At 34.5% G+C, this 13,328-nt stretch overlaps 1 protein-coding gene across 1 annotated transcript; it reads left to right on the top strand.

Moving 5' to 3' along the window:
• Window positions 1-565: 565 nt before the first annotated feature.
• On the top strand, window positions 566-1,108 carry LOC113503929 (dopamine D2-like receptor). Its single transcript, XM_026886072.1, has one exon. The coding sequence runs from the start codon at window positions 566-568 to the stop codon at window positions 1,106-1,108; it is 543 nt and encodes a 180-aa protein (XP_026741873.1).
• The last annotated feature ends 12,220 nt before the right edge of the window (window positions 1,109-13,328 follow it).

Here is a 13,328-nt window from a genome sequence, read left to right as displayed (position 1 = left end):
ACTTAAGTACAATCTATCATCTTGATAACACTCCTGATTTTTCTCGAATCAATCATTTTAAATTGACTTGGAGAATTATAAAAAAGATTGCGGACGAGTGCCGCGTGAATTGAGGTCCTTGAGCCTTGATTGATGATCGCGAAGTACAAATCGGATTTGGTGATTTTAAACAAGATAGGAATTGTAATGGACCGGATTTAGTGGAATGATTTGGTGCGTGGTATGGATGAAATCTTTATAAAAATTTGCACAACCTTAGGTGTGATGGAAAAAAATGACAAAAATCACTTAGTTAATAAACCATATTGTCCGGAAAATAAACACTACAGACTATAATGAACTCTTCATTAATGGTGTTAAATAAAAAAATATACCCATTTTTCATGCGAGAAAATTGTAACGCGCAATCTGGCTAAGACATAATGGATTGTCGCACCAATTACAGCATAAAAATTCCTCTCTCCCACTATGAATAATAACAGTATTTAGTAAGGCATTAATCAAATTTTTCTCTTCGTTTCAGATGCGCTTCAACTAGCACAAATGGACGGGACGGGGAGGAATAATGACGCTGAAGCCGAGCCAGCCTGAAGTGACGATGAGCACAACGCTAGTGCCGTACCACAACAACACACATTACACAACGTACCTGTACCCTTCAAAGAAGCCGCCCGACGTCAGGAACACCACACTCAAAGTGGAAGTCAGAGATGCGAACAATAGCGGAGACTTTATGAAGCTAGTCGAAGACTTTAGTGACTATTTTTACGGTAACACGTCCCATGACTTTAGTACCAACTCTTCAATAGATTTGGCCGATGTGTACGGTTACACAAACTGTAGTTATAATGGTACCTTTAATATATCATGTTTTAATAGGCAAGTGGACGATTCTGAGCAGAATTTGTGGGCGTTATTGCTGTTGATCTTTCCATTCTTCACGTTGTTTGGTAATGTGTTAGTGATTATGAGTGTGGTGAGGGAGAGGACGCTGCAGACAGTGACTAATTATTTTATAGTGAGCTTGGCGGTCGCGGATCTACTGGTGGCAGTCGTCGTCATGCCCTTCGGAGTTTATTATTTGGTAAGTAGTAAATTCAAGAAGTGATTTCATTAATAGTTTATCAAAAATATGTCTACGGTTTTATACAATATCTATATAAAATTGGAAGATATAGGTGACATGAAAGACGTGCTAAAAAATCACATAAAACATATTTCTTGATGGCAGCATTTAACGACGAATATTATCGGGAATTTTCATATATCATTTAAAGGTTTCGAAAAGGAAAAAATATTTTGTTTTTACCAATAAACAATCGCAAGCACTTAATCATTATACGCTACACTACGGCCTTTTAAATATTTAGACAGGTTTTTTAATACACACTATATTCAATTGCCTTCAAAAACATGGCATTTTTTTTAAAAAGGAATTGTCATAGGGTTACAAAATATTTTCAATCAGCCCTTCAAGATTCCGGTCACGAAAATTTTAGTGTAAATTGTTATTAAAATGTGACGGGCCTTTAGGGTTTCAGGCAACTGTCAGATCGTTGTCTTTTATATGAAAGTCTTTCAGGAACCTCTTGGGAGCCTCGAGAAGTTGAAAGCTGACAGTAACAGTAATATGAAGTATACCTTTTTATTGTTATTTATCAAAAGTTGTCACATACTTGTATGTTTGGTATATCGAGACTGTATTCCCTCGAGGGATAAGAGGAAATGTAGTTTTATTGAATTATTTGGTGAAATCTTAAACAACAGGTAGTAGAAAGCAATTGCCCAAAAATCCGGTTATTGTAATAGTATTCATTAGTGAAACTCAATGTCCTAAAAATCTAATTGCTGTTAATCGTTTAGCTAAATTAAATTATTGCTTCTCTTGGTCTAAAAACTGTTTTATGGAATTCATTAAAATTTTCCTCTCGAAAGTTTACAAAACGATTAAATTCTATATACATATGTACATACGTCTAACGAGAGCAGTCTGTTCGTATTTTGAGAGCTTCACATCTCCTACACTTAGCACTTTACAACTCCGAGTTCCGTCAGGTAGTAAACCTAGGAAACATCGGAATCAAGGCATAAAATTCCTCTTATCTCCTCCCCCGTTCTAAAAAGCTACTCAAGTCATATTCGATACACTTGAAGTAAGTGGCTCCGTATTTTTATTTCGCTTTTTATAATATGCATACGGTCCCACCTGGTGTTAAAGTGCATGAGACCTATTAATCTTGGGTAACACGAGGTGCTCTTGAAGGTAGGTAATATTGAGAATGGTGGTACTCTATCGGCTAAGGATGAAAATAATGATCTAAGATGGCTGAACACATAATCTTTGTGAAAGCTACTCTGCATTCTGAGTCCAATTCCTATATTTGAGTTAAAATGTATTCCAATGATATTAAAGGTAAGGAAACATTTTTGCACACTGACTTTAAAGATATAGTTTTCCGTCTGAGCAAAGCTGGTATTTAGAGTGTAACAAAAACAAAACATAAAAACTCCCCTCGTTAATTACAACATCCTCTAAATAACCATACACTGGACGAACATTCCCAAAGCCCCAACAATGCAGCTCCCTTGTATAAAACCCAAATCGTTCCAACATAAAGTAGCAAGTTGCAATCCTCTGGAATTCCGTCGAGAACCATCCAGGAGTTGACCAGTTCCAACTGACTAACTACTTAACAAGAGGATTAAATGAATTGCAACTTGTTGTACCAACTAATGTTTGTCCTTGTTTAGTTTTTAGTTAACTTCGTTTAATTACCGAGGCTGCTTTAGTTTTGTGTCTTTTTGCAGAGGCTTAAAACTTTTGTCCCGTTTGGAGATGAAATTCCTGACATTACACTTTTACAGCCTAGTATTTTTTTTGTAATGTGGACCTTGTGTACAATATGTAATCAAGAAGTGACGCCTAAAAGCAAGTTTCTTAGTAATACATATTATGGCTATTGTCCAAACCGTGATCTAACCTAAACTTTTGCATTTTATATCCCAAATGTACAGAAAAGTTTTATTATTTTTGCATCAATCTGTAAACCTTGATAGACCAAAATACACTGGAAACCGTAAAGCATCTCTACGCGTTCATATTTCTGCTAACCCCATAACACAAATATCAGGAAAAGATAACTAAATAACGTCTGATAATAACCCGGATTCCGCACTAAATCTCTACAACTCTATCTAAGTCACATTGTCTCCGAAATAAGACGAACACAATAAAAAGATAGTCCACAATTTTACGTGTACCCTCACGCATGATCCGTTTTATGTGATACACCCCGACAGAGGCACGACATAAAGGTTTTAGGGTGACACATGAATTTCAGATCGTCGTAAAATATGTAATAAAATTATATTTGAGATATTGACGGTTGAGTTTTTTGTAGTCCTTGTTCCACTGGTTATTGAAGCTTAAGTAATAGAAATTCTGTTTGTGTTTATATGTTGACTTGTCTATGTAGAGATCAAACCGCATATTGTAATAGGAAGTGGTTTTGTATGTATGTACGGTTGTACAAAACTTCGCTCATGTGTATCAGTTGTTGTGTTTTGCATATCGACATGACTGTTAAGATATTATTATCCGGAGTTTCGATTTGATGTCTAACACTTACTTTGCACGTAACTCAGCCACTTAGCTTCAAAAGCTCCGTGAAAGATAAGAATGAAAATAGGAAAGTACATATGTAAAACCATAGTGTCTTTTACTCAGTAAATAATCAAATCAAAGGTTCTAGAAATCATAGAAGATTTCTGATTTTAAAAATCATTTTTTTTATTAACAAAATAACATAATTACCAACATGTAGGAAAGATCCTATTATCTAGAAGTTACTGTATTCTGCCTGCAAGCAAGCTCAATTCCACATGACCTTGATAAGAAATCTGTATCAAAAATTGCTTCACATAAGGACACGCTAGATCCATTCACAATGTCATTATAATAGTAATATTTCCAACCATGAGAGCTGAGCGACAAATCTATTGGCAGTTACCGGAATCGAAGGATCGAGTCAGTCGCTGTCGTCAATTCACCGGCTTCCTCTCCGTGACAGCCGTTTTAATGTTCTGCAACGTTGATCGTCGATCGATCTGAGCTGATTGCACTATTGTTGAGAAATTTTCGTCTATGTAAGTAACTAGCGTTTTTGGAGCTTCGCACAAAGGGCAGTGGTTTTGGCAAGAACTCTCAAATTTCGTACGAAATAAATGGCATATTCTCTTCTATTGAATCGCTGGTGAGTTAGTAAGTTTGAAGTCCAAAATTCAATGAAATGATTTTCCAGATTATTTTTCCAATTTGTATGCAAAAATAAAACGATTTTTATCAGTATTACCAGCTTTAAATGCAACTAACCAAGCTAAACGTCCACGATATTGTAACGGAGATGGTAATTTTAGTGCTATTATTTAAACGAATCCTTATTCTTTATTTTGTGCTTGTTTGCATGGAATAAATGGGAATCTAATTTCATTTTGATGACTGTAATTTGAGTCTTTATTAACCGTGACCTTGAGTGAAAAGCCGGTTGCGTTACTTTGATGTTTACCAAATATTGCTATGTGGTTAACGAATTTGAAATTGAAAGAAAAGAAACTTTCTTTTCTTTTCACACCGTGACAAGCTTTAGAGATTCTTGTTGAATTGTTTCAAAAAAAATTTGATGATAAAATAAAAATATCAAAACTCGTCTAAACTAAAAATATCAAAGTTCATCATACAATATCTCTCAATCTTCAAATTACAAACTTACAGATCTGCTGAAAGAGATTTCTTAAAGAAGTAAGCAGTACCTTTGTACTCCTCTTTAATAATATGCGCTATTTTTATTTGTTGGTGTTCAAACATGGTTAAATAAATTACTAAATGATATATCCAAGTATTGCCATGTGAGCGATTTCCCATAACAACAAAAGAAAAACATTTTATGCAAATTATAAAGTACGGTCTAACAAATAATCATAATGTCAATACGACTCAATACATTGTTTGTACAGTCGGTAAAAGTCACTCAACTGTTTCAAATGATGCGGATATAAATGCCCAAATGGTACTTATTTTGCAATTTGTGCGTCGGGTTTCCAAATGGCACTTTATTGGGGTACCGATTTTGTTACGACTCGATGATTTTCAAGTCATTACAATTTCGAAGTATTTTTGTATTGATTTCAATTTAGATCAGGCTTTTTGCTTGATCAGGGATTTATGCCAGAGGAGATAAGTGGATATAATAAACACAAATAAACATTTTTGTAGATATATCATCACTCTCATAAGATTACAAAACATTGTACAACATTAGGTAGGCCTTATCATATTAAATTAAAAATTCATCGCATCAGCCTGAAATCAGCAGTGACCTTTCCTTTTTCAGCCGTTTTTTCTGCCCTGCGCATCCTTTGCCCAGATGTTACTGGTTAGGTCAGTTTTTGAATGTACATGCTAGCAAAACCACTGTCAATAGTCAATGAGGACGGGAAGATAAACGTTCTGCTATCTATCAATTCGATCAAAATACATTTAAGACTTCCCCCATATCAACATCATAAAGATCAGCAGAATTCTAAACACAAAGAAAACATTCGAATAAAGAATAAAGCAACATCTGTTAAATTCCCTTTGTATATTCATAATGGGATGAAACGTACGAAAAGTTTTTCTTTGTAAGTGAATAAGTAATGTGCGTGTACGTTTTCTAATTTCTAATTCATAATATATTTATTTTGTTTGACGCTTATTTTTAACTGGCTTGCTGATCCTGAGGGGGGAGGTTAATGTGTTCTTTGTACTTCTTTTGTTTCGGGATTGTGTTTCTGCTTTTTAAGTGTTTTCGAGTATCATTTTGTCGTCAATTTGTTTGATATCTCTTAGTTAGAAATGCTCAATTGCCTTAACTTTTTTGGCTTATTTTTAGCTTACATGAAGAATTGTTTCTTGGTAATTGTAGCTAATGTGGGTGCTCCTTTTTAGGGTAAGCTAATTTAGATTTATTTTCAAAACCAGTTGCCCCTTCCAAAATGTCATTCCCATAGAGAAGAACCGGCAAGAATCTCTATAGGCTATAAATATAAATAAGGTGTAGAAGGTCTATCCATCGTGCCAGATAGAAGTCCTATAAAATAAAACCATATACCACCAAGTTCGAGGATAAACCATCCCATTAAAAGATCTCAAGCAAAAATCTCACACCTAAATCCCGTCCCATAAATCGTTAGCAACCAGGACCCGTGTCCATCACAAAATAAACGACATCACATTATCAGCATCTGATGGATTATATTTGTTTAGTCATCGGTCCATTGAACACCAGGTGAGCGTACAAAGTGACGTTATTAATCATTGCTAACGATGCGTACGAATGAACGATACTCGGATTTTTTCATGACTTTAATTTAAAAGGAGACACAAATTTGCAAAGAACTAATCTCCGAATTAGTAAAAATAATGATAAACATTATTTACCTTAAATGAATGCTCTCGTACACAGACCGTACAAATAGGTGGATTATGATAATTTTGATGGCATGCGCAGACAATGCGTTTTATTATTTTAAAGTCCAAATCATTCATATTATTTTTATTACCTTTGTAAGCTAGTCTTCTTCTTTCAACTAATCCTACTAAATCAGGCAGCAGTTCAGTGCCATTCAAATTTTAAATTCACCCTCTATTTTATTTAAATCAATTCTTATCTATATCTTCATTTATACCCCTTAGATCTTTACCCGAAAAAATACCATTTCCTGAACTACTTAAAAAAAAAGATTTCCGCAATAAGAAATTTAATCGTGACGCGAGGATTTTATGAATATTGAATTGACATGCACAAGACTCAGAACCTAGACTCAGAACAAGCATTCGTCTTTCACAAAAATGATAGTGCTACGTGGAGATTGAACCAACGACACATTACGCACATTGTGATTCGTCACAGTAACCAATACCACTCCGGTATCCTAGCCAATACAAAATCATCATTAACTTTACCTTTTAAATTAGAATATTCAACTAGTGCAGCTACTAACAAACAACGCGCCAATGTTTCCCTGTTCACATTCCCGGCCGTCAATTCCATGTCACTGTCAACGCATTCCGCGGTCGCGCCGCCACGCGTACTATGTCACCGCAGACGTCATGAGCCCACTATCACTACTATCCTGCATGTTTACGTTCATGTATGTGTGAATGTTCTATTTTGGAGTACCATTTGTTTGTGATTGGCGATTGTGGTCCGACCATGCCCTTTCAATAGGAGTCATATCGTTTTTCTTTTTCATCGGTGTTTTTTTTAATATATCACACTTATCGGGACTTTTTGCAACATTCGGTATATGTCAATATCTTGCGTGTGTTTCTGCCCTTAAATTCTAACTGCTCTCATTAAAAACTTTATGGAACTCATCAATGTTAAGCGCGCTCATTCCATCAAAATGAAAATAAATGAAGAGTCAACATTTACTGACAAGATATGACATTCATGAGTAATTATTTGAACCCCCAAATTCAACTTGAAACGAACATGAAAATCAAATTATATACTGATCCACGTTTAACTAACACACAAACAGACATATCATGTTTATGATGAGAATATTCAGAATTATCTTAGAGGCCAAGCCGTTTTAATTTCTACCCTATCCTCGAATTTCCAAAGTCTAATTTTAATTGAAAATTATTTGAAAATTTGAATCCGCTTTATGAAATTTTGAACTTTATCCCTATGAATTTAGGGTCGTATTTGCAGCGCCAGAATTTTGTCATTCCATAAATTGAAATCTGATTAGGGGAGACCGGATTTTCGGACGTGTGGTTTCCATGGCACAGTCCAATCCGGAATTGTTTATTGTTATGGTTAGTCTGTGGTTAGTATTAGGCGTTGTGCTGGCGTACGATATGGCCGGTTAGGCTAACTTTATAGCTCTGGTTTTTAGTATAGAGCTATCGACGAGAAAGTACGATATGTGGGTGCAAATGAAGCTAAATTTGCATGGATTTTAGGATTAAATCAGCCGTGCAATCGGAAGCCAAACCGCGGTAAGAACTGCAGTTAAGTGTAATTACGGACTAAGTATAAACTGCACGTGAGAATTGGAAATTCTAAATGGAAGATTTGGGAGCCGAACTACAATACTTCTTTGATGACTTCACAGAATCTTTGTAGATTTATCGAGCTAGATACGTTGAGGAAACTTCGGAGAAAACTGGAGGGATTGTTGGAAGTTGAGTCGTAATATAAGTAAAGAATATCGGAAACGAACTTCCCTTTGCAAATCAAACCGTTTTTATCTGTGTAGTCGCTGAGAAAAACTTAGATACGGGACCGAGTGTTGAAGCTTTGTTGTTCAGCGAACGTTTGATGCTGAAACTAAACTTACAAGGATTCATGATTTAAGTTTGTTTCAGCACATTCTGTTTTCTATTGTAGTTTGTAGTGTGATGTAACATGGTTTCAAATAATAAAAAAAAACTTTTGTTTAAAGCAAACTCATCAACAGATCTTACTCATGTCTAAATAAAAGTTATTAAAAGTATTATGTTTTTGCAATTTATGAAAACCTGGATAGGCTTTAGTAGTAGTAGTTTCACCAGATCGTGCGAGTCGGACCCGCGGCACTGAGTTTGTCGTACAAATCAGCTCAGAGGATACTAATTAAAAAAATTTACGACCGCCATGAAAATTTACGACCGTAGCAACAGTTGCTTAACATCAATTTTTATTTTACTAGAGAAATACATAATCGGTGAAAATTTAAACTTTCTTGCTGTTATGGTTCATGAGGTGTATCTTGTAACACAATGCCGTCACAATGCGACCAGACCTTTAGACGTCCAGAAGGACAGTGAGCAGAGCCTAAGTAACGTGGTTCCGAATACACCCTTTAACCGATACAGAACAAAAAAACTTAAGAAATATCAATGTTTTAAAGAAAAACTGCTACTTTATTATTAAAATTAATCAAAATACTGATATTAAACACAACGAAGCAAGTCCCAACAAAATTCCATCTCTTGTAGCAGCAACACACCAGAAGTAAACCTAAATCATATGAAATCGAATTAATTACATCCAATTAGAGTCCCTTGAAAGCTTACACTTGGCATTTATGTAATGGTATGTAAGTACCGAACACTTTATCGTTCGCGCTAGGTTTAATTTGATTAAGTTGCTAATGGAGCCCGTTCGGCCCGATTCAATACTCAATAACCGATTTAAATAGTTCCTATATTGATTTTAAATGTATTTTTAACAGTTCACTCGATGAGAATTTCTATGTAGCTTCTTATTGATGTAAAAACTTAGAATGTTATAAGATAATTTTGAGCAATACTACATTCTATCTTGTAATATACAAAATTACAAATAAAAAAAATATTTGAATTCCGTAATTTGAATATTTTCTATACTATTTTTAACTCATAAGTGTGCTTTTTCAAATGCGAATTCATATACATTTCAGATTTTCAGTTCGATAATTTTAACGATTACTCCCCACACCGAGCGATAAAACTCACTATAAAATAAAATAATAATAGAAAACTAGCCTCCTCGTAATTGATTCCTAAGGTATATTACAAGGGATCTTGTCATAAATAAAGTTCTTTTAAAATATTTGATAAACCATTTTGTAAAGGCCTGTTTTCTAACGAATAGCAAAATGACTATGGCTACTTTTATCAATTTATTATCAATATCAGGAAAGAGAAATAGCGTTGCTGATTTATGATATTGGGTTCTAGGTGAACGGAAAATAGAAAATATGTTATGTTGGAAGCTCTCAATAGAATGTACTTTAATTAATAATATTGAGTCGAAAAATTTAGAAGATGATAGAACTGTATTTGGTTTAAATCATGGACTCTTTAATGTTTATTAATAAAGTTATTTTCATACAGCTTTTTAAAATGAGGACGAACCGAGATGTCTTTATAATCTGGTTCCATCACAACCTTTGGGTTCGGAACCCCAAAAAATAATAAGCTGAAATCTTTAGAAAAAGTAATTAAAATAGCAGTTATATAGCAAGCAGCAAGCACGCCTTAATTTATTCCGAATTTAACAATCAATTATCCAAGATGATTTTAACTATTATATTAATTTAATTTACGAATTATAACGAAAATATATCACTTACTCTTTTTCATTAGTATAAAACAAATATCACTTGTGTGTAGTTTTAGTTTTCCAAAGAGCAGGCAAGCCTTTGATGGCAGCCTAATTAGCATACTCCTATCTTTGCATCGAGCTCTACAAATAGAGTTCATTAAAACAAGTTGCTACCTCATTATTTTTCATAGGCAGTGCCTGAAAATTTAATTATGTGACATTTTTGCTTGATTTTTGAACAAATGTTGTTGAGTACTTGAAAAGGCTAGTGAAAGTAGGTACCATTAAGTCATGTATGAAGTTGATAAAGCATGTTAAATCGAACCTGCACTTTATGGGTGCAAAGTGGGTTTGGCGTGATGACCTCAACCACTCGGCTCTCCGTGCAGTCAAATCAATGGAAGAGAACCGGAAAGAAACTCCATAAAACCTTATGATTTATGTTTGTAAAAATAGCGTAAAATAAAATTAAATCATAGTTATTCGAAATTAGATAACTGGTACTGAATAGCTACTAAGTACATATTTAAGGAAAGGGAATCACTGCTTAAGGAATTCAAATTAAACATTTTGGATGTTAGTCTTCTCATAATTTTTTTGTCAAATCCTGTTTCAAAAATTACTATACTAATTACGTATAATAAAATTGTTCTTGATTATTTTTTTATTTCAACTCAATTTAATAAATATCCAACCTAAATATAAATATTAAAACCAGTTCTTACCTCATATCCATAAAGAGCGTATTCCGGAACAAATTAAGCGTCTCAGTGCCAAACTGGCTCGACACAAGTTTTGGTAGTATTTAATTACTGCTCATCTTCACTGCTTGCAAAACTATCTCAGTTGGAGTTTGTTTCATAAACAAGCTTGATACTTTATTAATTAGGACTTTAAGTTGCAGGCATCCGGCTAAATGACGGCTAAGTTTTATGTGATTTGCGGCCTTTTTTTGGGGGAAACCCACCTCCTTGGGGAGGAAGCGGGTAGAATCAGACTCTTACGACTAAATCTAAACCGCCGTGCAATATTTCCGATATTTATTCGGTGCTTGTCAATGCATAGCAATTCGTCACGCGCTGATTTGCGGCCTTTTTTCGGTTTAGCGCAGAAATCTTCTGGGGAGGAAGCGGGCAGAGTCAGAGTCTTACTGACAAAATTTGAACCGCCGTGCAACGTCTCCCGAATTTAGACGGTACGCGGCAATGCATAGCAATTTATCCCTTGTGAAAGGCCCCTTGTTCAAATTAATGGTGTAGGTATTATTTGTGAGTGGGTAATTAATTACTATGATTTACTCACGTAGTTCTCAGGATTACTTGGCTAGTTTTAAAATCAACAGGAGTCTCTAATCATGAGCCGCATGGTGGTGTGCCGAATCGAAGTTCGTCTTTCAAATACAAATAATTACAACACGATTATTTAACAATATAAAAGACATTGAACGAATATTTTTTTACTCATTACCTGTCTGCTCTAGTGAAAATATTGTTTTCATACGAAAAACGTTGTCGAAAATAAATTATTATGTGTATATACGTTGTTTGCGGAAATTGGATACGCCCTGCGCCCGTTTAATTCCGACGGAATACCTGTGTGAGCTCCTAATCCTTCCGGACATACGGACAAGCTTTATTATTACAGCTACAGACTATATTATGTGTACGTACTACGTAATAAAAAATGTATCCCAGCAGAGGTCACGTGCTAGTTTAGACATTGTAGACCAAGACTTCTCAACCGATTGAATTTGTAAATTATAATGAATGATTTTTCATATTGCAAATGATACTTTGATTTTTTCGGTATAAATGAGGAGATGAACTGTAAATAATTTTTTTTTAGCTTCCTAATACATAAATAACTGCCATAATAATTTCATCTATTTTAAAACAAACTCCGTCGGAATTACGTTTCATAATAATATTCGGAGAAGGACAATCCAAAAATGCGCAACAACATTTTGTAGATAGCAAGTATTTAAGTAAGAATGTTCCAAAATTCAGATGAACATATTTCGTGAAACATTCCACCTTTCATTACACCGTCCAAAGTACATTTATGAATAGTAAACACGTGTTCTTTGATCCGATGAAAAGAAAGGGTAACAAGGGCACATAAAGGAACTATAAAACTATAGATAAAGGGCTCAGGTATACCTTTGATCCTTTGAAATAAATTCTTCAGTCTTCTTGTGAACCCTTATTTCGATATACTTCAGAATACCAGGATTTATTTCCTCTATGTCACTGGTTCGAGTGGTAATTACTACCTACTCGTATTTATTTTTTGGTTTCCATTAGGAAAATTAAGCTTCAAGAGCTTTTTGGAATTTTTTCGAATTAGAAACCGATTTTATCTACATATCATTGCTTGTATTTATGATTGTAGTATTAACTCAATAAAGAAGAATAATTCATTAAAGGTTTCTCTGCACATTTTAAGGAAGACGTGCTTAAACCAGATTCATTATTTTTTGATTGAATTATCCTCCATTCCCCTTTGAACTCAGACCAATGCCTGTTCTCTTCAAGCACTGTAGTTTTTGGTAAAACAGAAGACAAACAAAACAAAAACAAAGGGTATGGGTATCGAATAGGCTAAACAATACCAAATATGCAAAAGAAAACTGCCATGAAAACTAAAACCGTAAAAATCGATATACCTAACTTCGATTTGTAGTTTGCGTTTTTGTTGTTTTATCAGACTTCCGGACGGATGATGTGTTTCTGGTAACCCAAGGACCAGCAGACGACAGCGAGGTCTTAGAAATAGGATTTCTTTAAGGACTTTTAAGGTCTTTTTTAAGGTTTGTAGTTAATGCCAGACCAGTGCAATAATCCGAATGTAAATGTTTAAATTTATATTATAACTATGCTATTAAAATTTGTACAAAAAACACATTAGTAAACCAATCTGGATTAAGTTAAACGGGACTATATAAGACGGAAGATATCAGAACTTTATGCACGATATACATCCTCAGCTGTTTTACTACCAATATCCATTAAGGCAATGCGAAATTCAGGATTTATGTAAGCCATCCGATATGAATGTGCAATACTTTAAGGCTCATATCTCGTAGCTTGGCCGGAAACATCGGGTTACGTTATAACGATGATATTTAAACCCGTCTAGGTTATAGTTTTTGTATAGTGTAGGTCTTTTTGGAGCAAGTAAGCATAGGTCTCAAGGAGTACAGGGTTG

The sequence above is a fragment of the Trichoplusia ni genome, chromosome 20 (assembly GCF_003590095.1).
Source record: "Trichoplusia ni isolate ovarian cell line Hi5 chromosome 20, tn1, whole genome shotgun sequence".
Taxonomy (NCBI): Eukaryota; Metazoa; Arthropoda; class Insecta; order Lepidoptera; family Noctuidae; genus Trichoplusia; species Trichoplusia ni.
The sequence above is the reverse complement of the archived record's forward strand: the minus strand, read 5'-3'. Positions and strand labels throughout refer to the sequence as shown.

Coding starts and splice junctions, on each gene's coding strand:
- LOC113503929 (XM_026886072.1), top strand. CDS start 566: ATGACGCTGAAGCCGAGCCAGCCTGAAGTGACGATGAGCACAACGCTA.